Source organism: Nyctereutes procyonoides, unplaced genomic scaffold (assembly GCF_905146905.1).
Source record: "Nyctereutes procyonoides isolate TBG_1078 unplaced genomic scaffold, NYPRO_anot_genome, whole genome shotgun sequence".
Lineage (NCBI taxonomy): Eukaryota > Metazoa > Chordata > Mammalia > Carnivora > Canidae > Nyctereutes > Nyctereutes procyonoides.
The window spans coordinates 2,784,538-2,809,791 of NW_026575020.1; the positions used below are offsets into that span (position 1 = coordinate 2,784,538).

General features: G+C 51.9%; 1 protein-coding gene across 7 annotated transcripts in view; it reads left to right on the plus strand.

The window, feature by feature from the left end:
* The first annotated feature begins 394 nt into the window (after positions 1-394).
* The window catches only part of ACLY (ATP citrate lyase), a 44,612-nt gene continuing 19,752 nt past the window's right edge, over positions 395-25,254 (plus strand). The window contains exons 1-18 of one of the 7 annotated variants that reach the window (XM_055315254.1): positions 395-482; positions 1,151-1,196; positions 4,765-4,951; positions 6,100-6,222; positions 8,254-8,316; positions 8,774-8,964; positions 9,449-9,528; positions 11,119-11,249; positions 12,055-12,173; positions 13,233-13,369; positions 14,267-14,328; positions 15,574-15,691; positions 17,524-17,678; positions 18,193-18,283; positions 19,397-19,426; positions 21,976-22,117; positions 22,402-22,570; positions 25,019-25,123. In XM_055315254.1, the coding sequence (XP_055171229.1) occupies positions 395-482; positions 1,151-1,196; positions 4,765-4,951; positions 6,100-6,222; positions 8,254-8,316; positions 8,774-8,964; positions 9,449-9,528; positions 11,119-11,249; positions 12,055-12,173; positions 13,233-13,369; positions 14,267-14,328; positions 15,574-15,691; positions 17,524-17,678; positions 18,193-18,283; positions 19,397-19,426; positions 21,976-22,117; positions 22,402-22,570; positions 25,019-25,123 (2,037 nt within the window). Of the gene's footprint in view, positions 533-671; positions 690-1,150; positions 1,197-4,751; positions 4,952-6,099; positions 6,223-8,253; positions 8,317-8,773; positions 8,965-9,448; positions 9,529-11,118; positions 11,250-12,054; positions 12,174-13,232; positions 13,370-14,266; positions 14,329-15,573; positions 15,692-17,523; positions 17,679-18,192; positions 18,284-19,396; positions 19,427-21,975; positions 22,118-22,401; positions 22,571-25,018; positions 25,124-25,254 lie in introns of those variants that run through there. The other 6 variants (XM_055315260.1, XM_055315238.1, XM_055315239.1 and 3 more) reach the window with 6 other exon arrangements.

The following is a 25,254-nucleotide window of genomic DNA, read 5'->3' on the forward strand; positions in this document are numbered from 1 at the left end:
GAGGGAGACTCCAGGTCTCCAGAACTGCGCTACAGCCCATTCCGCCAACCCCACCCCCACACCGCTCCCTTCAGAGTGGCGTCGGCCCAGCCCCTAAGTGATCAGGCCACGGCCCCCCGCCGCGTACGTTCTTCTCCAGCATAGACCGGCCCATCTCCCCACCCGAAGCCCCGCCTCAGCCCCGCCCCCAGCCCCTCCCCGGCCCTGCCGGCTCCCGAGAGGCGGTGCCGGCCAGCTGTCTGGACGGACGCTCCAGGTGGACTACAAGTCCCAGCAGACCCTGCGTCCCGCCCCCTGGGGCGGAGCTATACCGGGCAGCGAATTGGGAGGAGCCCTGGCGCTCAGGCTAGGGAACGCGTGTGACCAATCGCAGAGCCGCTCGCTCCGTGTGCCGATGGGGGCGGGGAGAAGTCCGCAGGGGCCCAGACAAAAGCCGGATCCCGGGCGTCTGCTGGAGGCTGGAGCGCTCCGGGCATTGGGCGGTGAGGCGGGGCCTGCGGAGGGAGCGCCGCGCACGGACTTTCGCAGCGAGGTTAGTGGCGGGCTGCTGCCTTCGCGAGAGGGACCCTACCTGCCCCGGGAGCTTCCCGCCTCCCTCCCCCAACCCGGAACCGCCTTCGTCGACGCCGGCTTGGTGCTCACGTGCCCTCCCTGCACCTGCCTGCAAGTTCTGGGGGTCTTCGCTTTAGGTTAGCCTTCGCTCGGAGCCCCGGCTGGTGGCCGCGTGTCGGCGGCCCCACCCCCACTCCCCCACATTCCAGTTTCTGGGAATTTGCACGCAGTGAGCCGTCGTCCTGGCTGCTTTTCCCTCCGCCACGCTGCCTTTGCGCTATCCGGGCGCCCCTCACCCCGACCGGGGGCCAGTCCTTGAGCCTCTTCGAGCTTCAGCGGGCTCCCTTGTGTGCCCATCCGGGTCTCCCCACCGCACGCGGGGGACGGGAAGTAGGAAGAGTGGTGGCCACTCGCCCCACTCCTGCCCGGGCTCAGGCCCTTCCTCAATTTTTTTGTGAAGAGTCGACCGAGTCCCGCGCGGAGAAAGTGGAGGGAGCGAGCGGGATGCACAGCCTTGGCAGCCACGCGGGGCCGGGCTGTCCCACGGTGCCCGAGGCCTGGCCTCGCTGTGGGGACCTGCCTGTGGGGCAGCGGGTAGGACCCTCCTCGCTCTGGAAGTGCCTCCGGGCCCAGCCTCCGAGCGACAGATGGCCAGAGTGCCGCTCTCCCTCCCCACCTCTGGCGCTGACGCGGAGCCCGGCCAAGGCTGGGTCCTGAAGGAGCCTCAGGATGCGGCCGCCGCCCTCCTGTAGGGCCTGGCTGAGGGCCAGACCCAGCGCCAGCTGCCCTCTCCAACCTTGCCGGATACTGTGCAGTACCCAGGAGTTCGGCCTTTGGGTGGTCCCCTAGGGTCTGCTTGGCAGGGGAGTTTTAGCGGGAAGGAGCAGTGCATGGCACAGTTTGGCCAGCCAGCCTACTCCCTCCACCCTTTGACTTTGCTCTTCCAGCCGGCTCAGATCCTTGGATATCTGAAATGCTGGGTGAGGAAAAGCTGGTAGACCCCAGCTGCCCAGGGCTGGTAACTTTCATCTCTGAGAGAACTTTAACAGGTTGGGCCAAGGTGACAGGAAGAGCCCTTGGACACGGGGTAGCTGGTGTCTCCACCCCCATTCTGACACTATGCTTGCTGCAGGAGGGGACCCTCACAGAATTCTGCTTCTCCCTTTTCCTCCAGGAATTGCTTGTCCTCACAGAAACAAAAACCACACCAATCTTATGGATACTAACCTAAAAATGAATGCTTTCTGTCTTTCCCAGACAGAGACCCTAAGTAGCATCCCAGTGGTTCCTCTGCGCTGGCTGTGTCCCAGGGGTACATTCCTGGGGGATGAACTCCTTTCATTCAGCCTTACTGTGGGCTGCCTCAGCCCTCAGTGGCTGCTGTGGATGAACGAACTCAAATCCTGGGTCGCTTACCTGTCTACAGAAAAGACCCCATTCAGCACATAAAGTCCTTCCTTTGAGGGGGGAGAAAGAGAGTGGTTCCTTGGCATGATTTCCCCCGAATGATTTACTTGGTATTAGGTGACAGTTCCTGGAGCCTCAAAGCAGACCCCGGGGGTCTTAACTCTGTCCTAAAACCACCTGTCATCAGTTTGACCACATAATTCAGTCCTTGGGGAGTTGGTGGCCTGGATTCCCAGATCCAGATTGGTATACACTTGATTTGGGGCGGGGGTGGGGGGTGTTTGTTTTGTTTTTTAACACTTTATGTCTCATTGTCACTAGAGCAGATTCTCTTAAGTGATGGTCTATGGTCATAATCAGAAGCGCCTTGAAATGATATGCACAGTCAGGTAGGGGCACATTTTTCTGGGCTTTAGGTGCTCAGGAGTCTGAGACCTCAAATAGATGAAGAGCCGTGGCCCTAGAGAGACTACCAAGACCCCCCCTGAATGATTAAATTTTTGAGCTTTCTCTACCCAGTCTATTCCCTGGGTTTGTGAGCCTTACCCTGCATTGGTGAATATGCAAAGGCCAGATACTGTCCCTACTGTTACTCTATCATATAAATCCTGCCTGGGCCTTGAAAGGCCCTGTCCCATCTAAGCCACAGTGCTCTGGTGGCATCTGTTGTTTTGGTAAGATGGCAAATATGTTCTATCCTATATCATGCCTGTGTTGTGTCTCCCCCCTCCCTCCAGGACCCTGTGGAAAATGATCTCTTGGGTCTGAGATTTGATCTGGGGCTCAAGAAAGTTGTGATTTTTCAGCTGCAGAACATCTCTTTTCTCAGCCTTATCCTTTTGTCTGCTTTGGGAGGTGCCAGGTCTGGGGGGTCGTTGTTCTGGGAGTGTCTATCAGACTGCTCTCTGCTGGGGAGGCTTAGCTGAGGGGCTCCTTCCTCCTGGAGTTTGTGATCACAGGTACCTGATATGTCTGAACTGCTGAGGGTGGTCAGCAGCTGTGCCCTCCTTTCCCTGATTCATCTGCCCTGGGTTATATACTCTGTTTGGGAGGGGGGTGGGGGCAGGTGTACCCATCTGATTTCAGGACCAGTTTTTCTGGTCTGAAGTCAAGAAGGTTGGGAAATGGAGCTGGAGTGGGTGGGGGGTGGAGGACTGTGGGACACTGGGGCTGGTTGAGGCATCACCTTCAGAAACATGTCGAGGAGGAGCCGGAAGTCATCCCAGGGGAAGGCTAGAAAAGGAAACATTTCTTTTGAGCCCCTTCCCAGCTACCCCACTTTGGGCCAGACACCAGACTGAAAGCACCCATTGTGCTGAGCTGGAGACTAGCTGGGAGGCTGAGGGGGCCAGCCAAGCCAGAGTGAGAACCTGAAGCCCCAGCCTGGTCAGTTGGGAGGGAGGTGGAGTGTGGCCTCTGGAACTTTGGCCTGTCCTGAGCTGGGGATGGAGACCAACCTTCCCTGGTATATAACCCAGCCAGGCCTATAACTCTGCCCTCCTTTATTTGAACGACTTTTCTTCCCTAGCAAACTCAGCAGCTTCAGTTCTGGATCTTTGTGGGAGAGATTGGAGTGACTTTTACTGATCTGGACAAACTCTTAGCATGAATGATGGTTTCCTTTCATTCCCTCCCCCCCACCTCTCATTCCTTTCCCCAACTTGCTCCTGTCACTCCTCATGAGAGAATGGGTGTTTCAGGACACAGCAGTGGGGAGGGAAAATAAGGAGATTGTCATCACAGACTCTTCTGTGAGGTGAAGGGGGGCCACAGCCTGGTCCTTGGAGAAATGGTCTTTTCTCTAAGGCTGAGGTGTTAGGCGTTTTCTGGGGACCAGGAATAAGGATTTGAGTTCAAGTCCTGGGTCTCCTGCTTATTAGTTTGACTTTTGGGGCTAGTTATCTTAATTCCTCTGAACTTTTATTCCTCATCTAAGAAAGAGGTGAATTTCAGTGTACTTCCCAGGGTTCATGTAAGATGAGCGTCTACATGCATGTGACCGAAGATGACTTCTGGCTCCTTCCCCAGCTCTGGCTCAGTTAGAAGTGACCAGTACAGGGCGGTCCCCAAAGAGGCCCCTGGCTTGCTCTAAACTAGCTGCTGGGTGACTCATTGGAACGGGTGGGATGCACTGAAGGTCACTCTTCCCCTGCCCTGTGTCTGCTCTGAACTCAAGGGTGGGAGCCTAATGTCCTGGGAGAAATAAACTCTGAGACGACTCTTCCTCTTTGCTCCTTCGGGACTTGATCCTGCCTGAGGTTAAGTAAACTCACTTGCCTGGCTCTCAGCCTGGTTGGTGATGAGTGTAAGTGTGTGAAGTGGGTGAGTCTGGGCGTGGGGGGGATAAAACCTGTAGGGGAAGTAAGGGTAGCATTGCACAATTCTGGCTGGGCGCCCCGTAGATCACAGAACCAAAGGGTGTGTTTCCGTGTCTGTGTGAGACCTCAAGTGTGACCAATACTCGGGTTTGGGTCACACACTGGTATTCCTGTCTCCCCATCCAGCTACCTTTTACTGCGAGACGAATGTGAGTTGGTTTGCTGAGAAGAAAGTAGAGACAGGATTGAGGCCAAGAGTCCTAGGGAAAATACCACCTTTGTTTTTCTCCACTACCTTCTCTCCCATCATTTCCTGATCCTCCTTCCCTGCTGTCGGAAGTGGTCATTAAGATCTCCCTTCCATCCCTCCGGCTGAGCCACTTTTCTTTCCCTCTTTTGAGAAGCACTAAGATCTGATTTTATTGTCTGGGGGCAGCTGTATACTGATCTGTTTCCCCTGCCCTTTCCTACCAGCTCTTCTTCCCCCAACAGGTAGAGCGGGTCCCTCTGCAGCCATGTCGGCCAAGGCGATTTCGGAGCAGACAGGCAAAGAACTCCTTTACAAGTACATCTGCACCACCTCGGCCATCCAGAACCGGTTCAAGTATGCCCGGGTCACCCCTGACACAGACTGGGCCCGCCTGCTGCAGGACCACCCTTGGCTGCTCAGCCAGGTGAGCCTGCCCTCCCCGGGCCCCTTCTTCCAGGCCCAAGGTCAGAGGAAGAGAAAGGATTGGTGTAGTAGAGACATCACAACAAGTCACATGATGGCATACTGCCCGCATCAATAGACAGTGTGCAGTGCACTGAGTGGGGTTTTTGTGTTCTGCTGTGGACTCCACATGTTGAGGTGCCCTCGTAGGAGACAGCACGTGGGCTTGGAACTGGACAAACTGGAGTCCAGATTGAAGCTGTCTGTCGATTAAACATGTGGCCTGGAGCAAGCTGTTTTACCATTCTTGAGTGTCTTAATTCCCCATCTGTCAGATGAGCGTAGCACTCACCCTGTGAGCAGTATAGAATTAGCAGTAATGTCTGGAAAACATTTAGTGTGCCACGTGGCACTTGGTAGATGTTCAGTAAAAGTAGGTTTGTGCCCCACCCCCCAAATAGAGCATAACAAGAATGTGTCCACAAGGAAATGTACTGTGAACTTTGTGTAGAATGGCTGATAGCCTTGGGCAGCTAGCCTGGAGTCTGGGGTCAAGGCTCCTTCATTTGATTCCTTACAGGGCCATTGTTGGGAAGTGCAGACTTCCTGGGTAGGGCCCAGAGAGCAGGACTAGGACCCGTGGCAAGTTCTGGGGGTGTATATTCCCTCCCGCTGCCTTAGGAGGTGGTGCCTTTCCTGGCTAGCAGTGTGTGAGAGTGCTTAGAGAGTGCTTAGGGGCTGCTTGTGGGGCTTGTAGACAGGATCAAGCACCGGGATAGGATTGATCAGGTCTCTAAGGTCCTTTATCACCCCAGGGCTCTGTCTCTATTCTTCCTTTTGGATCACAGGTGCTGGTCCATATTCTGAAGAGTTCATGGTTCAGTGAAGCTAAGATACCACATAGAGAGGGTAGTGAATCATTCATTCAGCAGGGATTTGGCGAGCACCTACTCTGCCAGGCCCGATCCTGGGCCATGGATGGCTCTAGATTCCTGGTTGGCAAAAGAAAGGTGTAGGCTGGAAGAGGGGAAGGAAGCTTCCAGAAGTTGACCCTGAAGAGTAGGTGCATGGATTAGAAGCCACACAGGCTTTCCTGTGCTTTGGGTCCCCAGACTATAGCCTCTTGCCCTTCTCTTTCCTTGCTCCACATACAAACCCCTCTCATTTCAGAGTTTGGTAGTCAAGCCAGACCAGCTGATCAAACGGCGTGGAAAGCTTGGCCTAGTGGGAGTCAACCTCACACTGGAAGGCGTTAAGTCCTGGCTGAAACCGCGGCTGGGACAGGAGGCCACCGTGAGTATGGGGACAGGTTGAGGTGGAGATGCTCTTGTAGCAGAAGCAGATGCGGTCACCTCCAGATCAGTGGCGCTGTGGGTTACCCTTCACCCATCCACGCTGTAGCCTGGGGAAGGCGAGAGTCCTGAAGAGCTAACTTGAATGGCAGGGCTAATCATGGTGCCCATTCCCAGCTCTGCCATCAGGGAATGGCAAGATGAGCTGCAAAAGTCACCCCAGTACAGTTCACAGCTGGGTGAAAATGGTGTTTCGTTAAAGGTGATCGTGGAGATGGGACTCTGAGGCCCATTCTGGGAATTCCTTCTTTCCTTCCTCCTTCCCTCCTTCCCTCCCTCTCTAACTCCCTCCTTCCCTCCTTTCCTTCTTCCCTCCCGTGCTTGCTTGCTTGCTTTTTAAAAATATTTATTTATTTGATGGAGAGAGAGAGTAAGAGAGCAAGCACACAGCAGGCAGAGGGAGAGAGATAATCAGGTTCCTAGCTGAGCAAGGAGCCTGATGCGGGGCTCGATCCCAGGACCCCAGGATCATGAGCATGCGCTGAAGGGAAGTGCTCAACCGACTGAGCCACCCAGACGTCCCTGGGAATTCCTTTCTTTTCAGTTTCCAGAAAAGGCATGGCAGCTTGTGACGTGTATACCAAAGGGGGACGGGGGTGGTACTGTTCAAGAAGGGAGATACAGACTGTTTGGGGCCGAGATTCTCAGATGAGACTGTTAATACTGAAGAGTAAATTCAGTTTTTGGCTACTCCCAGCTTGGTGATTAATGTCTGCTCTGTAGATGAGAGCTAAAGTGAGATATGGTTTGGGAAGGCAAGGAGAGGCTTAGGGATAAAATTGCAGTTTTTCTCGCTCTTAGAAGGGGCTGGAGAGCAGGGACAGGGATAAAATTGCAGTTCTTCTCCCTCTTAGAAGGGGCTGGAGAGGGGGAGGGGGCTCAGGTGTCCCTGAGACCAGGGAGGGTGTGCTGTCCTGTGACTGTGACCAGGGGTGAGCTATTCTCTTCCTTGGCAGTCCTGGAAGTAGGATGAGGGTGGCAGTGGACTGTCTTCCTCTCTTACTGGGCTTTCTCAAATTAGCTCTTCATGGTAATTTCTCAGTTTCTGGCTCTTGGAGTCAAGAGGGCTTCTTAAAGTCTTACATGGACCTGGAGGCAGAGGGATCTTGACTGGCCTTTGTGCTTGCAGTCGTCCGGGGAGAGGATGGCAAGGTTAGGGGCTGAATGTTTATCTCCAGGGAGGTCCTTAGGCTGGCCCTTGGGAGGGGGATGCCAGCAATGTCTGAGCTGGCAGCAGCGTCAGTCCCAGCAGGAGCGGCTCATTAGCTCTGATGGATCACTGTCTGGTTCCTGACTCAGCAGTGACGCACATGGGCGGGCAGGGGCTTTGGGACACACTGGGATGAGGACTGTCTCGCCTCAGCAGGCTCCAGGGGCACACTCAAACTGATTAGCTCTGCAGGTCTGTTATCCTCAGCCAGGAAAGTGTGTGTGAAGTTTTCCCTGTCAGGTTCTCACTCCCTCCCCCTGCACCCATCCCTGCTATTCCCTGGGCCTGGACTTCCATCCTTGGGTGGTGTCTCTCTGGTTGAGCTCTGGGAGGGAGTGCCTTGATTTGTCTGGGCTCTTTAATTTGCACGGCTGACAGCAGGAGGGAGAGGACTCCTGATGTCTGTGACTTTGGGGCTGGGGCAACATTGTCTGCCCAGCTTGTTTGTCAGCCTCTAGAGGAGGCAGAAAAAGAACGTATGAGGTCAGTACACTTCAAAGTGTAGCTGGAATGAGGGTAGTGGACGGAAAAGACTATCTCATGAAGACTTCTTTAGCTTAGGGGTCTGTGACCCCATTGCCCTGTTTTTGTTTTTGTTTTTTTTTTTTTTTCCTGGAAAATCTAGCTCTGTCAGATGTTGTAGCAGTAATACTTGGGCCCCACCTCCGATGGGACAGCCAGGTGGGAGGAGCAGAGGGCAGTCCTGTCCTGGGGAACAAGATATACTGTCCATCCAAGCTTTATATTCCTTGATCCCCATAGGTTGGCAAGGCCCGAGGCTTCCTCAAGAACTTTCTGATTGAACCCTTCGTTCCCCACAGTCAGGTATGTGTGAGGTGGCTTCAGGCTGGGTCTTCTCCCTTCCTTTGTGTTCGTCAACCCTAAAATGGTAAAAGAAGAAGCTACTGGAGAAAAGTCAAAGGGACAAGAGTCTCTGAAGCTTCACCAGAGGTCTGAGGGTGCCATGGAGAGGGAGTCCAGAGATGAAGGAAAAGACTTAGTTTGTAGCAGGGAGGAATCAAGGCTCATAACAGAGGGAACTTCTCAGCGCTGAGATGAGAAAGACTTAGAGGTAGGCGTCCTCCCCCAGGTCAGTTCACAGTGACTGAAGTTGTCAGCTGCGAGGCAGTGGCCTCTTCTCTCCTCTTGTCCCCGAGGGGAAGATGGGGGACAGGTCTCCCCAGGTGAGTGTTCCCTACTAGGGTTTTAGAAATGAGACCACAGGGATTGGGCTCCTCAGGTGAGTGCCCCTCACTCCTGTGGTACTGGCTTCCCCTTCAAGGCGGAGGAGTTCTATGTCTGCATCTACGCTACCCGAGAAGGGGACTATGTTCTGTTCCACCATGAAGGTGGGGTGGACGTGGGCGACGTGGATGCCAAAGCCCAGAAATTGCTCGTTGGTGTGGACAAGAAACTGAATCCCGAGGACATCAAGAAACACCTGCTGGTCCATGCTCCTGACGACAAGAAAGAGTTGAGTGAGAGGGAGGGCAGGCAGGTGGCATCAGGGAAGTGGGGAAGGCTGACAGCTCTGGGCACAGAGTAGGGAAAGCAAGGCAGTCTTCCCCGTGAGGGCATCTGCTGACCTGCCCCAGCATCTGGGTGGGAGGGTGGGCACAGCCTGTACCCGTCCTGAGGAGGGGAACTGGGGACGGACAGGAGGCTGGCTCACATTGAAATATGCCAGCAGCGTCCCTCACCTTGTTGCCCCTGTGTCTGGCGTCACCGCCTCCAGCTTAATGCCTGACAGCTCCTTTCCGCCTGGATGGCTGAAGAGTGATGTCCAGGGAGCAGGGTTCACTAGAAGAAAATGAGAGGTTGGCAGGGCGAACCTGTCAGTGGAGCTGTCAGTGGCAGTGAGATTTTGCTGTAGAGAGGGGCATGTTTGAGGGGCTGCTGCTGAGCCTGCTCCATGGCTCCCTGAGGATTGACTGTCCCCTTCTCGCTCCCCCTCTAGGATTCTGGCCAGTTTTATCTCTGGCCTCTTCAATTTCTATGAAGATCTGTACTTCACCTACCTCGAGATCAACCCCCTTGGTAACTGGCTCTGCTGGGGTGGGCCTGGGCGAGGGTCAGTTACAATAGGGTCCCAGTGCCTGTGGTAACCCTGACATTGACATTCAGAACACCAGACCCCACCCCCAACACTCGTAGAGGGCAATACAGACAAGTGTGTTTGCAGAGGGATGTCTGGGCTCATGGAGTGTAATCTCCTGTTTCTGAGCTCTCAGAAGACCATGATTATTCCTCTTTGACCAACTCCAGCTTTCTTTGGTTTTAATTTGTTCTGTGATGGGTAAGTCCTGATTTTGATCTCTCTGCCTACTGGGTGTTCCTGCCCGTGGATTAAGCTGTACTGCCAGGATCTGGGCTGCCTCTGCACAGGTCTGACCATTCAGGCCCTTCTTTCCTCTGAGTGCCCTCAGAGCACCCCCCAGGAGTTGGTCAATCATGGAGCCCCAAGGCTGGGAAGACCTTAGTCCAAGCCTCTCAGGCTGTGAGAGAGGAGGGTGGCGTGAGCTGGCTCTGGCCAGGACTGCTCAGGGCGAAGTCCGATTCCAGATTCTAGCTGGAGATGCAGCCCCTCTAATGAACCAGATGGTTCTGTGCTAACTTAATTAGCTAAATGGCCCTGGGGTGAAGGGAAGATGAATGTCCAGTTAGACGGCAGTAAGTGAATCCTGGCTGGGGGCCCAGTGCACCCCGTGGCTTCTCACTCCCCAGACACTGAAGGCTTCCCAGCCAACCTCAGGAAACCCAGATGTACACACTCTGGGCTTCCCATCAGGGGTATTCTGACAGCAGCCTTTACTTTAATGCTTTTTGTTTTAATGGCAAGGCTATGGACGGGTCAATGGTTAGATTTAAGGTATGGAATGTACCATTTCTTTCTTCTTTTTTTAAGATTGTTATTTATTTATTTATTTATTCATTCATTCATTCATTCATTCATTTACTTGTAAATGAACAAATGAATGAATGACAGGCAGAGACATAGGCAGAGGGAGAATTAGGCTCCCTGCGGGGAACCCGATGTGGAACTTGATCCCAGGACCCAGGGATCATGACCTGAACCAAAGGCAGATACTCAACTACTGAGCTACCAAGGTGCCCAGAATGTAGCATTTCAGAAAATGTTTAAAATCTGCCATGGCATAGGGGTACCTGGGTGGCTTAGTCAGTTAAGTGTCCAATTCTTATGCTCAAGTCATGATCTCATGGGTTGTGGGATCATAGGGCTCCGTGCTCAGCAAGGAGTCTGCTGCTCTCCTTCTCCTACTGCACCTCCCCTGACTCACACGTGTTCCCCCCTCCCTTCCAATAAATAAATACATACATATATTTTTTTTAATGCCATGGCAACTAAAACAGACTTCCCTGTCACATTACCTGTAGGTCAGGGCTGAGGGGTAGTGATCTTAAATAATTTTCTTTTAATGGGGTAAAAGCTGTGTGGAAGGGCCATCTGGTCTTCTGTGGAGCTGGGCAGTTAGTTATTAAGTCTGGGTGGGACCCCGGGGGGGAGGAGGGAGGTGGTGGTGTGTGGGGAAGCCTGTGGAGGTGTTTGGAGGTTGGTGGTTGTCTCTGCCTGGGGTCTGCCTCTGATTGCCTCTGCTTTTTTTGTAGTTGTGACCAAAGATGGCGTCTATGTCCTTGACTTGGCGGCCAAGATAGATGCCACGGCTGACTACATCTGCAAAGTGAAATGGGGTGATATAGAGTTCCCTCCTCCCTTTGGGCGGGAGGCTTATCCAGAGGTAAGGCTGCTCTGGGGAGGAGATGGAGGGTGAGGGGGACCTGGGAGAGGGTGACTGATCTCAGAGGAACATCAGGCTCCCCTCGTGGGCTGTACATTTGGCAGGAAAGGAAGGTTGAAACCATTTAATTTTCTTAAAACCCCAGAGGAGGGGGGAGTGGGAGTCAGCCAAGCCTCTGAATCATGGCCAGAAATCCTTTTAGACTTCTCTCTTAATCAACCTCCCTGGGCTCTTAACTTGATTTGTTGATAATTCCGAGTGGCTCTTGCTAATCCTGCCAGAGGAAGGTAGTTCTTTTGGCCACTTGCTGAGAATTTTAATTGCTCTTTCCTACCTCATCCTTTTGAGAGGTCCTCACAACAGGATCAGGCCTGTGAGTCATAGCTGAGACCAGGAGAAGAGGCTGAGCTGGGAGAAGGGATGGGGCCTGCAGGTGGACATTGGGAGTGGGGGCCATGGTAGAAGCAGGGTGACCAAAAAAACCAAACCAAACAAAACAAAAGAAGCAGGGTGACCTAGTGAGGCCTGGGGCTTGAGCAGAGGGCCAGGAACTTGAGGTCAGAGAGAAAGGAGTTGGGAAGTGTGTCCCGAGGCAGTGACTGCGGCCATGGGGGTTTCGGTACTTGAGAGACATCATCATGTTTTGTCCCAGACACATAGGACCTTACACAACTCCTCTCCTTGGCCCTGTTAAGGCAACTGAGGACCTCTTCATGTGTCTCCAGGGAAAGGAGCAGGGTCCTGGGAGCTGGGACCCAATGAAGGGGGTACCTCCAGGGCCCACCTGTTGCTCTCTGGTCCCTAGGAAGCTTATATTGCAGACCTGGATGCCAAAAGTGGGGCGAGTCTGAAGCTGACCTTGCTGAACCCCAAGGGGAGGATCTGGACCATGGTGGCCGGAGGTGGCGCCTCTGTAGTGTACAGGTGATGGAGGGGCTGCTGCAGGGATGGCAGCTGAGTCTGTCTGGAGTCCACGTGTGCATGGTCTAGAGCAGACTGCCTCATCTTGGGGTGGGGGTGGGGGTCGGGGTGGGGCTCTTCATTTTCTCCCCTTCATGCAGAGCAGAGGCTCTGGTAAAAGCCTGTATGCTACCTTCTGCAACTTTCTTGTTGGCTTCCAAGTGAGGTTATTTTTTTATTGGTTTTCATGTCTGTGGTTAATGATACGTGCTTCACACAGGTATGATAAATGCAGAGAAGAACCTAAAAGTGAATGTTGCCCGACTCTTTCCCCACCCCTCCTCCCAGTAGGTCACCATAGTGAGCACGGTGCTGCTTATCCTTCCAGCTGTTTTGACGGCTGTATAAGTACTCATACTTTCACATTCCACAGGAAAATTGGGATCGTATTCTTTTTTTTTTTTTTTTAAGATTTTATTTACTTATTCATGAGAGACAGAGAGGTAGAGACACAGGCAGAGGGAGAAGCAGGCTCCATGCAGGGAGCCCGACATGGGACTCGATCCCGGGTCTCCAGGATCACACCCTGGGCTGCAGGCAGCATTAAACTGCTGTGCCACCGGGGCTGCCCTGGGATCGTATTCTATACCGTTTGCAATATCTGGTGGTTCTGCACTATTTCTAGGCAGTGATCTACCATGTTCCCTTCTGTGCCTGGCTGGGCCCTCCTCTAGCTGCAACCATTTCACTTCCCTGTTGGGTAGCCTGGCTGGGACTCCTGCAATATGTGATTTTTCCTTGTGTCTGGAAGTGCTCCTTGTTTCTTTGACTTGCCAGTATCAGTGTAGGGCCCCATAATGGCCTGGGGCTAGCAGAGCTCACTGTCAGGGAGAGTCTGGTGTAGTGCAGTTGATCTTCAGGCATGCCTTTTGTGGACCTGGAGGGTGTGAGGCCCAAGAGATTGGCTCCGTGGGCTGGCTACTGGGTGGGCTTTGGGGGGCATCTACATGTCCTCCTGGGCACCCGGCTGCCACCCTCTGCCACTACAGTCAGCCAGCATTGACTTCTGTGTCTCCCTGGCAGTGATACCATCTGTGACTTAGGGGGTGTCAACGAGCTGGCAAACTACGGGGAGTACTCAGGTGCCCCCAGCGAACAGCAGACCTATGACTACGCCAAGACAATCCTCTCCCTCATGACCCGGGAGAAGCACCCAGACGGTGAGATATACACGCTCCTTCCCCAGGACAGCCCCTTGTGCTGCAGTGGGAATAGCTTTGGGCAAGAAGGCACTGGGGTGGTGGTCCTAGTCCTTTGCAGCCTGGGGTTAGTCCTTTAGCTTCTGGACCTCTGTTTCTCCAACTAGACAGTGTGCAGTGTGGCATCTGCTAGATGTGGGAGGCTCTGGAGAGGCAAGGAAGTGATGTGTATATAAAGCCCTATGAGGGACTGCAAAGGAGGTAGCAGTGTGCTCTTAACAACTGCTATAAACTCAGATCTTAGTGGCCTACTTCTTTTTTTTTTTTTTTAAGATCTTATTTATTTGAGAGAGAGAGACACAGAGAGAACAAGAGAGGGAGAGAGCACAAGCAGAGAGAAGGGCAGAAGGAGTGGGAGAAGCAGATTCTCCACCAAGCAGGGAGCCGGATGTGGGACTCATCCCAGGAGGGATCACAACCTGAGCCGAAGGCAGATGCTTTACTGACTGAGCCATCCAGGCACTCCTAGTGGCCCAGTTCTACGTTTACTATCTGGGCTGTGGGATTTCCAGCTTCCCTTTACCACCTGTCCAGTGTTTGGGGCATACCAGTTTCCCCGCCCTTGGGCCAGAAGAGATTCCCACTAGGGGTATCCAGAAACCAAACTGAGTTTCTCAGTGCCAACTAGGAACAATGTAGAGGTTCCTAACCAACTGCTTGGTGGCATAGGCGATGGAAGGCTGAGTTGGTTAAGATTGAACGGACGTCAAGGGAAGCCAGCCTATTCCCTGCCCCACCCAGCCTCTGTATGGATACCTCTTAACACTTGGGGAACCTTTGCTTTTGAACTCCCTTAGTTGTTGGCTATCTGGTAAGATGTTCATGTCTATCTTTCTAACCTTTCTACTTCAAACACAGGCAAGATCCTCATCATCGGAGGCAGCATTGCAAACTTCACCAATGTGGCCGCCACGTTCAAGGTAATCAGCCACAGGGGACTATGCAGCTTCTAGGGAGTGTGGGTTTGAGGGAAGTCAGGAAGGGAGGTTTCCATAAGCCAAGGTTTGAGGCAGAAGCAGGTTCCCATGACTTTTACCCAATTCAGTAGGTGTGCTTATCCCAGGGTTCCTTGTTGGGGATGCAGAAGACACTGGGATAGATTCGGGTCTTCTCCTAAAGGTCAGAATGAGGAAAATGGTTCAGTGATCTGGGGCTCCTGTTCAGCCAGCCAGGGCCTATCAGCCTGGGTCTGTGTGCCGAGGTCAGGGGTGTGAGCACTCAGTTCAGAGTATGACTGCTGGTCAGGAAGAATGGCAGCACTATAATGGTTGGGAGTCATCCCCTTCTGAGCAGCCAACCCAGGAGGCTATTTCTTGTTCTGTATTGTCTGATTGCTCAGTGAAGCTATTCAAAAGAATGTGTCCCATTTAGTTGTTGCTAGAAGTCTTGAGAATAATGAATAAATAAATGTCAGCCTTGAAAATCTGAGCTCTAAAGAAGTAGGAAGACCAGGCCTTGTCAGTTTTATCCTAAAACAGGGTCTCCTTCATTGGTCCCAATTCAACAAACAAATCTGAAACAGGTGAATCTTGACAGTTTTGTGTTCACTTCTGAGTGATCCTATAATAAAGGGAGCAGTGTTGATTGGGTGCTCAGGTCTGGAGCAGGAACTGGGTATAGTGCATTCACCTTGGGTGACAGTAGACACTCCACTCCTGACTGAGTGAACCAGCCTCCTGTATGGAGAGACAGAACTGATACGTACCTGTACATTGTCCCAAATTGTTTCCAGAGTTGATATTCTTTGCAAGGGCTGTTCCATAAAATTGCTGGAAGAAGCTTTAGTAGGACTTTGATATTAAAGTGGACCAGGTCCTAATACTTCTGAGAACTCTTGCATAGGACCCTGGCCTTAGTTTCCCCCCAGACTGCAATAAGAGATAATGGCTGGAGCCAGCACCCTGCGTGTTGTGGGGCGTGACTCCCAGATCCTGCAATACGGTGTCAGCCACATCATGAGTGCCTGGGTGTCCCAGGCCTTGCAGTTGATTGTGCGTAGTCCAATCCACACATGTGAAATTCTTGGCTGCCTGTGCCTGCCATGCTTCTCCATGAGGAAGCCACTTTCGTTATGTGCACCCTGGTATGTTTATTGTAATTGTAACTAACTGACTTATGACTGCCCTGTTTTTAGTCAAATGTCTGTTGGCCTTTCATGCTTCCAGGGCATCGTGAGAGCGATTCGAGATTACCAGGGGCCCCTGAAAGAGCATGAGGTCACCATCTTTGTCCGAAGAGGTGGCCCCAACTATCAAGAGGGCTTGCGGGTGATGGGAGAAGTCGGTAAGATGGGGACCTTTTCTCTCCCAAACCACCATATAGTGGCCTACCTCTGTGGGCTTTCTGGAAGAGGCTCACTTCCGTGAGCAGACACTTCCATACTCCTGCCCTCCCCTTTCTGGATATGCAGCTTGCTTCTGCTAACATTCTCTGTGCTCATCTGACAGAACCCCTGACCTAAACTTCAGAATGGTTCAGAAAGCATTTCCATTCAGCTGTTTGTTGAGCAAATATTTGTGGAACGCCCACTCTATGCCAAGCACCAGAGTTAGAGCTGCACATGTGACAGATAGCAGGCCCCTTGTGCTGTTGTGAACATTGACTGTAACATCAGGTAGCACTAGGTGCCACAAAAGCAAACAAAGCCAAATAAAGGGATGGTGTGTTTGTTGCGGGGGGACAGGACCGGTTTTAATGGAGTGATCAGCGAATGCTTCACTGAAAAGGTGACATTTGAGCTGGAGGAGAGGAGGGAGCAGCTCAGCGGCGATCACAGAGGGAAGGGCAAGTCCCAGGACCCTGTGTGGGAGTGTGCTACTGTGTTAGACCAGCAGGCAGGACCAAGGGAGCAAAGGCAGGTTGTTGGCAGGCGAGGAAGGGAGACAGTGGGAGCCATGTGGGGTGGTACAGGTACCAGGGGCACTTGGCCATGGCCCTGGGCTGGCAATCTCTGCAAGACTGAGGGAGTGGCACGCCTTGACTTAGGGTTGGAAGGGTTGTTTGGCTGCCAGGTGGACAGTAGGTTCAGAGGCAGGAGGGTGGTGACCTCTTGGGCTGTGGGGGAGAGGAAGGGCAAGTAACTGGTAAATGGGAAAGCATTGTCCCTTGCTAAGATGAGGGACAAGAGGGTGGTGGCCTCTGTTTTGGTTTCCTTTCTCCCTTCTGCATTTTGAGTGTCTCCAGCAGGTTCCTGAGACCTCACGTTGAGAGGTTTCCAGAAGCTGGGGACCTCCTCTCAGTCTGGACTAAAATTGTGTCTCCCTAAGTTAACCTCACTGAGCCTGAGAATGTGAATTGGTCACCAGCAACTTTGATCTTCCATGCAGCCCTCATTGCTAAGAGAGTTAGTTGTGGGGCAGGGATTCATGTGAGATGTCAGAGGGGTGACAGAAGATGCTCTTGCTCCGGGAGCAGGTCGTGCCTCCATTTATTTTGGAGGGGCAAAAGCTTCCCATCTTCCTGTTTTCCCAAATCTGGTGGGTTTGGCAGACAACCCACCTACTTCACTTAAAGGGGTGCCAGGCCTCATTTGCACTGACAGCTGAGTTCCTGCTGGGGGCCCAGCCCTTGGGGACAGCACAGTGAATGTTTGTCACAGGCAATTCAAGTAGGAGGGGACAGTAAGCAAGTAAATGATTACTAAAAGAAGATGCTGTCCGGTGGGGATGCATACGGTGGAGTGGCAGGTGCGGGGAGAAGGTCAGGGAAGGCCTTTCTCAGGAGGTGGCACTCCAAAGGGTTCCACACAGAGGAAGGAGAAGGACCAGAGCTCCAAGGAAATAAGCCCAGGAGCTCAGAAACAGAGGCCAAGCCAGGCAGATGTCAAGGTCGAGGGGTTGGGGGGGCCAGGGGCCAGCTTCCAACAAGACAGTGCAGACCCTAATTATGCTTGTGGCTACTGCAGGGTATCAGCAAAGCTCTTTCTTGCTTTACTCAGCAGGTCATCTTTACAAAGAGTTGCTTGATGCTGAAAATAATGACAGTTGGTCTATCCTGGATAATTGGTCTTGTGCAGAAAAAAGCACTAGATGTCAGGCAGGGGCCTTTGTAGAGTCATGTGGACTTGGGTACTTATTTGAAGACTTGAATGATGGATTCTTTTCTTTCCCTCCTAGGGAAGACCACTGGGATCCCCATCCATGTCTTTGGCACTGAAACTCATATGACAGCCATTGTGGGCATGGCTCTGGGTCACCGGCCCATCCCCAACCAGCCACCCACAGCAGCCCACACTGCAAATTTCCTTCTCAATGCCAGTGGGAGTACATCGGTAGGTGCCACCTGTCCTCTACATAAAGCATACTGTGTCATCTTTGCCTCCTCATCATACCTTCCTCCCATCTAGAACACAGTGCCCGTCCTCTGTGCCGAGCCATCTGGGGGCACTGGGGAAAAAGGTTGGTTTCTTTAAAGTAAGCTCAACACCCAGCATGGGACTTGAACTCACAACCCCAAGATAAAGAGTCGCACACTGCACTGACTAAGCCTCGAGCCATCGAGGTTAGATCGGGGGTTAAAAATCAGACCTGAATTTAATCCTGTTAAGAGTGGGGCTTTAGCATGTGTCAGAGCCTCAGTTTGCTCATCTGTGACATGGGACAATACTAATTCCTATCTCAAGAGGGCTGTTAGAATAATACTTTTGGAAGCACTTTGTAGAGGATGTGCATCGTTCTTGTTACTGGATTTCTTTGGGCCTTAAGGAACCAAAGCTTAAGGACCAAATAGTTCTTTTTCCCAGTTGCTACCTGTGACTCTTACCCTGTCTCCTTGTCCCACCCCAGACTCCAGCCCCCAGCAGGACAGCCTCTTTTTCTGAGTCCAGGGCTGATGAGGTGGCACCCGCAAAGAAGGCCAAGCCTGCCATGCCACAAGGTAACTACCAGCAGGCTCAGGCACCCCTGTCTGCCTGCCCTATCCAGGTTCTACTGGGGCGGGCCATGCTGGGGCACAAAGCTGGGCTTTGCTATGAGAGTGGGTATGGCGCATGGGCCAAACGGATGTGAGGACATGAAAACTCGGGTCTTTCCAAGCCTTCCTGTGGGCTCTCCTGGCACTGAGGGACCCATACTGTGCCTGGGTCACCCCACTCCTCGCTATCTTCTCTTCCACCCCCTTACTTCCTGTGGGGGCATGTGAGCCAGGCAAGGAAGCTGTGGAAGAGTCAGGGAGACAGCAATACCCGGAGGTGGCAAAGTCTCCCAGACTGTTTCTAAGCGGAGAGCAGGAGCCTAGAGCTGGGACCGCAAAGGAAGCACCCACGTGGTGGTTCCTATCAATGCAACCTCCTGGGGTTATTACAGGTACCACCCATCACCCTTCCTGCGAACCCACCGTAAAAGCACACATAGATACCAGCCTGTCTGCATTTCGCGTACCCTGTTTATCCTCTGGTTCATCAGATGCGACCCCTGCCACCCAGCCCTTGCAGCCAGCATCAGATATAGGCATTAGCGTGGGGCTGATGCTGCCTCTTTTTGGTACACACAGTGTGAGCTTGAGGCATTTTGTGAAACAGTTACACGGGCTCCAGGCACTCGAGATTGTAGCTGTTTCCTGCAGTTCCCAAACCAGTAGCTTTGTCTACAGCACAGAGTGACACATCCAACCCTACAGTGACGTAACTGTCTTATTGTGCTTCACGGGGATAACCCGGGATTGACATTATGAGGGTGGATTCAGCCAACTGCCTCTGCTCCAGGCCTGGGGGTCTTTGGTGTTTAGCACCCCCTCCAAGCCTTCTTGCCCTTCCCGCCCCCTCTCTGGCCTTTTGGCCCTTTGCCCTTTGGCCCTTTCTTCTGCTCTGCTGATCAGTGCTCTCTTCTCTTCACTTGGCTTCAATCCTGTCTATTGTGGAATAGACGAGAGACTGAGGGCATGAGCCCTACAAGGCTTGTTCTTGGGACCCTTCCCTCTTACCACTCTTTCCCTCCAAAGCCTCCAGCCACCAGCAGGTAACTCAGCTGCCTTGGTCATTTTCTTTGACAGATTCAGTCCCAAGTCCAAGATCCCTGCAAGGTAGGATGCCCCCACCCCACCCCAGCTCTGTGTGTGGCTTTGGTTAGCGGGTTATATAGCCTTACCGTGTGCTTTGTTTGCTCCCAAGTCCTAGTCTTCGCTCTCCTTCGCTGTCCTGCCGCTACTTAGTCACTCCCACCTCCACTCAGCACTCTCCTGGCTGGCTCTCTCTGGCTCCACACTCCCAACAGGACAGGGTAGGGAGTGTGGGAGCAAGAGCCAGGCCCACAGTCTTAGTGGAGTGGTGCCTGCTGAGGAGGGAGGGGGGTCCTGGGAATGAGGGAGCCATGGAAGCTGAGGGGGGAGTGGCAGCACAGGGGCAAGGAGGGCAGCAGCCGCCCTCCGGGATTCCCATCTCCGTCTCAGAGTCTCTTCTTACTTTTCCCATCTAGCCTCACCACCACCTACTGCATCCCTGAGCTCTCAGTGCCAGCAACAGGTTTAGATTTCTCTGGATTTTGCATGGAAGACAGGGTAGACAAGTCAAGGTGAGAGGTATAAGCCTAGATGGATGTGCAATAAATCTGTAGAGGGGACCTGGGCTTTGATGTATGAGGTCACTCTTTATGGAGGACATTTGCTGTGTTCATTCACACATTTGTGCAAACACATGTTCCCCTGTTGACTAATGTGAATGGATTCATCCCTCCAATGCCTCAAGGCTTCCACTGAACTTTTTGACATTCACTTCTGTGGGAGAATTCTCCCTGGGGAAGGGGGAAAACTTGATGACCTTTGATTCTTTGCTAAGGGGAGGGGAAGGGGCAGCTAAGCTAGATCAAATATCTCCCCCTAGAAAAGCCAAGAATGCAGTCCTCTCACCATCTGCCTTTAATCCCTATGTTTCCTGTCTCTGGAAAGATCCTTTGTTACTTGAAGGACTAGACCTAGCCCTGTGTGGAAAGAACTGGGGCCTAACCCCAGTTCTGAGAGCTCTTCCACCCAGGGGGTGGGCTTATCCTACTGTTAGTCCCTGAGCCAGTGGAGTAGCCTGGTGGGGGGAGGGTAGCCCACAGCATGGGTTCCCAGGGACTCATGCTGCTGGTGGGATGAGGATGATGGCCTTTGGCTTTGCCATCTCTGTGCTGGAGAGGAGCACGCTTGAAATCTGCCCCTTTTATGCTGGAAGTGCAGGGTGGGGGCTTGTAAAGATTCCAGGTTTAGTCTCCTTTCTGTAGTCTTAGGTAGACAGATGCATGTGTGTGTGTTTGCTCACACTCTGACTTGGGGGAGTGTGGGCTCGCTTCCTCCCCGAGGGTGGGGAGAGGCCAGGCCCTCCTGGCTTGGATCCCACCCTCCTCCCTTGCATGGTTGAGTTGCATCATAAATTAGTATATAATCTGACCCTGATGCGAGATGGCAGGATCTCCATCATTTGGCATCTCTGAGCTTCAGGTTCCCGGGCCTGGGAAGCAAGGGTACTGGATTAGGTGGCTTCCTTTGTTCTGTGATCTCCTGTCTCTTGAGAACCCCAGTGAGTCTGATGACAGTAAGTCCCAGGTATTTGGAACAGCAGGAGCCTTCTGGTATGAGAAGCTTAGAGCTGAAAGGGAAGAAGCAAGCTTGTATAGGGATGGGAACCCTGCATGCCTAGGGAGAGTGATCTCAAATTTATTTAATTGGACCTTGAACCTAAGGAGCCAAGCCTGCGCTAGTATACCAGGTTGATCAATACCAGATGGCCACTGAGCTCAGTGCCTTGTTCTCCCTGGGGGGAGCTGAGAACCTCCCCTGGGGGCTACTTTCCTGCAGTGGGGACTTGGGGACTTGCAGAGAATGGGAGAGCCAGGTCATCGGTCTGCAGAGTGATGAAGGGGCCTTTCCCTTCAGGCAAAGGAAGCACTTGTAACAGCTTTTCTTTCCCCTTCTCTTCCCTCTCATTCCTTTGTGCTGTTGGAGAGCTGCCCTGGAGCATTGAGCAGGAAAGGCCCATCTGCTGGAGGGGGGCGGGCAGGAGGGACACAGCGCAGAGAAAGTTGGGAGGTGGTGAGAAGCCAGTGCGCTTCAGCCAGAACCTCAGGAGAAATAAGGCTGTGGCCAGCCTCTTCTTTGGGCCCATACTGACCTAGAATCCTGAGGATTCGGATCCTGACCCAAGCTGGTTTATGTCCAGAGTTAGAGGTGATGATTGTCAGGTTGATTCAAGTCCCATGGCTACTAGAATTGGGAGAGTTTGATGTTTTTTTTTCTCAGTGGCTTTAAAAATAATTGATTAAACCTTCATTGGCATGTAAGCAAAATGCTGATGACATGCCTCTCTTGTGAATCAATTCCCTGTGGGAATTCTCTGCCTGGGAATCCTTTCTGTCTTGATTGCTAGCTCTTTACCAGCTAGGCAGGCCTTAGCTCTCTTCCCTCTCTCTGCCACCTCTTTGCAGAGAGACCAAGGCACCTCTTCCTGCAGTTCTCAGAATCCCATCCTCTTGACATCCCTTTGCCGTGGTGATGAGCCCCCCATCCCTGGACCTGGGCATGGAGGGGTGTGGCAGCCCTGAGGGTCTCCCCGGAGTGTGTGTTCTGGGTGCACTCGTTGTGTCTTTGCTCACCAGGAAAGAGTGCCACCCTCTTCAGCCGCCACACCAAGGCCATCGTGTGGGGCATGCAGACCCGGGCCGTACAGGGCATGCTGGACTTTGACTACGTCTGCTCCCGAGATGAGCCTTCAGTGGCTGCCATGGTGTACCCTTTCACGTGAGTCCCACCGAGGCGGGAAGCTAGAGATGGCTGCCAAGTGAGACTTTGTCATCTCATCTCCCTCACTGAGACAGAGTTTGGGGAGCCAGCAAGATTACCCCCTTTGCTGGGGAAGCATCTGCCATCCCAGACTGGGGTGATCCATATTCCTGGGGGATGTTTCACACACGTGGGACCCTGTCTCTCCACCTTCTAGATGAAGCTCCTCCCCTCGGCTTCCCCCTCCCCAGCCCTGACAGCTTAGGGGTGTTCTGACCCCTCCTACTCTTCCTTTCTCACAGTGGGGACCACAAGCAGAAGTTTTATTGGGGTCACAAGGAGATCCTGATCCCTGTCTTCAAGAACATGGCTGATGCCATGAAGAAACACCCAGAAGTAGATGTGCTGATCAACTTTGCCTCTCTCCGCTCAGCCTATGATAGTACCATTGAGACCATGAATTATGCGCAGGTAGGTCAGTGGGCATTGGGATGGGGAAGCAGGGAAAGCTCCTGAATGGTGTCTACCAGCACTGCCACCTAGGACAAATGGCTTGGCACTCAGGACTGGCCGGTGGTTTGGGAGAAAGTGGTTGGATACACTTGATCTTTAGGAGGTAGAGTGGTAACAGGGTAGGTAACAGGGCAGGCAGGCTGGACAGCACTGCTTAACTAGGCTAACAAAGAGTCCGTTCAGGATCATCTGCTCCCCCTACCCACCCAGGTCTTTGTTGTGCTTCTAAGACTGGCTTTCACAACAGAATCAAAAGCAATTTCTTATTATAAAATTATTACGTGGGGTTTGTTTTGTTTTAGATTTTTTTTTTTTTTATTCATGAGAGAAGCAGAGACATAGGCAGAGGGAGAAGCAGGCTCCTCACAGGGAGTCGGATGCAGGACTTGATCCCAGGACTCCAGGATCACGCCCTGAGCCGAAGGCAGATGCTTAACCACTGAGCCACCCAGGTGTCCCTATTACATGTTTATTGTAGAGAAAACTGAAATACTTTTAGGTAAAGAGAAAAAAATGAATACCTCAGTCAATTTCTATTTCCCAGAAACATAGTTGCCAACATTTGAATTTAATCTTCTCCACTTTTTTCTCTGGATTTGAACATGTGGAATAATACTGTCCGTGGCTGTTTTGTAATCCGTTTTCTTCAATTACTCTTTTCACCTCCATGAATATTCATTGGCAACATCAGTTTTGCTTTTTCTGGTCTTGCAGTGAGCATCTTAGATGAATATTTGCATATATGCTTAATTATTTCCCCAGCATAAGTATCTGGAAGTCAAACTGCTGCATCAGAATGTGCAGATTCAGAAGCCTTTGATCCATCCTGCAGGTGCCCTCCAGAAAAGTTATAAGGACATAAACTCCATCAGTGGTTCAAGAAGGCCTGCTGTCTGTACCCTGGCCAACGCTGAATGTTTGCATTTTAAAAACATGTATTTGGGGCCTCTGGATGACTCAATTGGTTAAGCCTCCTACTCTTGATTTCAGCTCAGGTCATGATCTCCGGTTGTGATCGAGCCCTGCGTCTGGCTCTGCATTGTGCATAGAGCCTGCTTAAGATTCTCTCTCTCTTCTTTCTCTCTCTCTTTCTCTGTCCCTCAACCCTTGCTCCCACATGCACCCTCTCTTTCTCTCTAAGAAAAACAAGCATGTATTTGACAAGTGATAGGCATTTTATTTAATTTGCGTATCTTTTTTCTTAAAGCTTTTATTTGAGAGAGAGAAAGTGTGCACACAAAAGTGGGAGGAGGAGGAAAGGGACTCCCTGCTGAGCAGGGATTGTGAGGTGGCTAGATTCCAGGACCCCCGGGGTCATGACCCAAGCTGAAGGCAGATGCTTAACTCACTGAGCCATCCAGGCACCCCTAATCTGCAGATCTGTAATTATTAACTAAGATGAGCTTTTAAAAACATTTATTGACCATTTATATTTTGTGACTTGCTCTTCCTTTTTTTCTTTTTCATTTTTTTTTTCTGTTAAGGTATTTGTCTTTTTGTTAATTGATTTGTAAGAGCCTATAGACTAAGATACTGATTTTTATGTTCAAAATTATTGTCTGATCCCGGACTGGCTTAGCACAGTGTGGGAGAGACTGGAGAATGTAAATTTGTTTTGCCATCTCCGTGAAGCAAAAACAAAAGCACACCTGCTGAAAATGAGCTGCTTTTTCATTCTAGAGCAAAGTTCAGCAAACTGTAGCTGACAAGGGTCAAACCTAGCCCCCTGTCTGTTTTTCTAAAGTTTTATTGGAACACAGCCATACTGTGTTCATTTACATATTGTTCACAGCTGTCTTCATGCTACAGAGGCAAAGTTTAGTAGTTATTGCAGAGACCATATGACCAAAGGAGCCAGAAAAAGTTTGCTGGCCCCAGGTCTAGAACCAAAGAGAGAGAGTTCTTGATCTTTCCTGCCCATCCCCACTCCTTCTGGCTTTCTTCTCCAGCCCACTCTGGTCTGAGTGTGGAAGCAGCTCATTTGTGTTCCATACCCACCCTGAGACATAGAGTCAGAGACTCAGAGGATACAGTGGAAAAAGCCATAGATACCTGCTTTATGAACAAGCACCAGGACAGGTGGGGATTAGGTGGGTCTGAGTCTGGTGGGTTTTTGGATGGGAGAGAATATAGACACTTTTGATGGTAGAAGGGTTTTCAGAAACGTTTGCTCCTTCTTGGTTACTGAATTACTGTGGTGTTAACCAGTGGAGATTGGTTTTGGATGTCTACACCTCTTTTTTGGGAAAGAGTTGGAGTCATCAGGCTAGGGACAGAGCCCTGTAGGAAGAAGGGTTTGTATACTATTAACATTACTTTATTCTTAAGTCTAGAAGGGGGCATGGAAGGTGGGTCCTCGTTGCTTCATTTGAGGCACACAGTTAACAGGAAGGGACTGTCCTTTAGATCCGGACCATCGCCATCATAGCTGAAGGCATCCCTGAGGCCCTCACAAGGAAGTTGATCAAGAAGGCAGACCAGAAGGGAGTGACCATCATCGGACCTGCCACCGTGAGTGTCCTTTCTGGAAAGCCTTTTAAGTTCAAGCCTGTCTTACGAAGTTCTGGTCCCACAGAAAGCTAACTTACTAACACTTCTGTTTCCCTCTTGGGTTGAAAAGATTCAGAGTATACCCATTACAA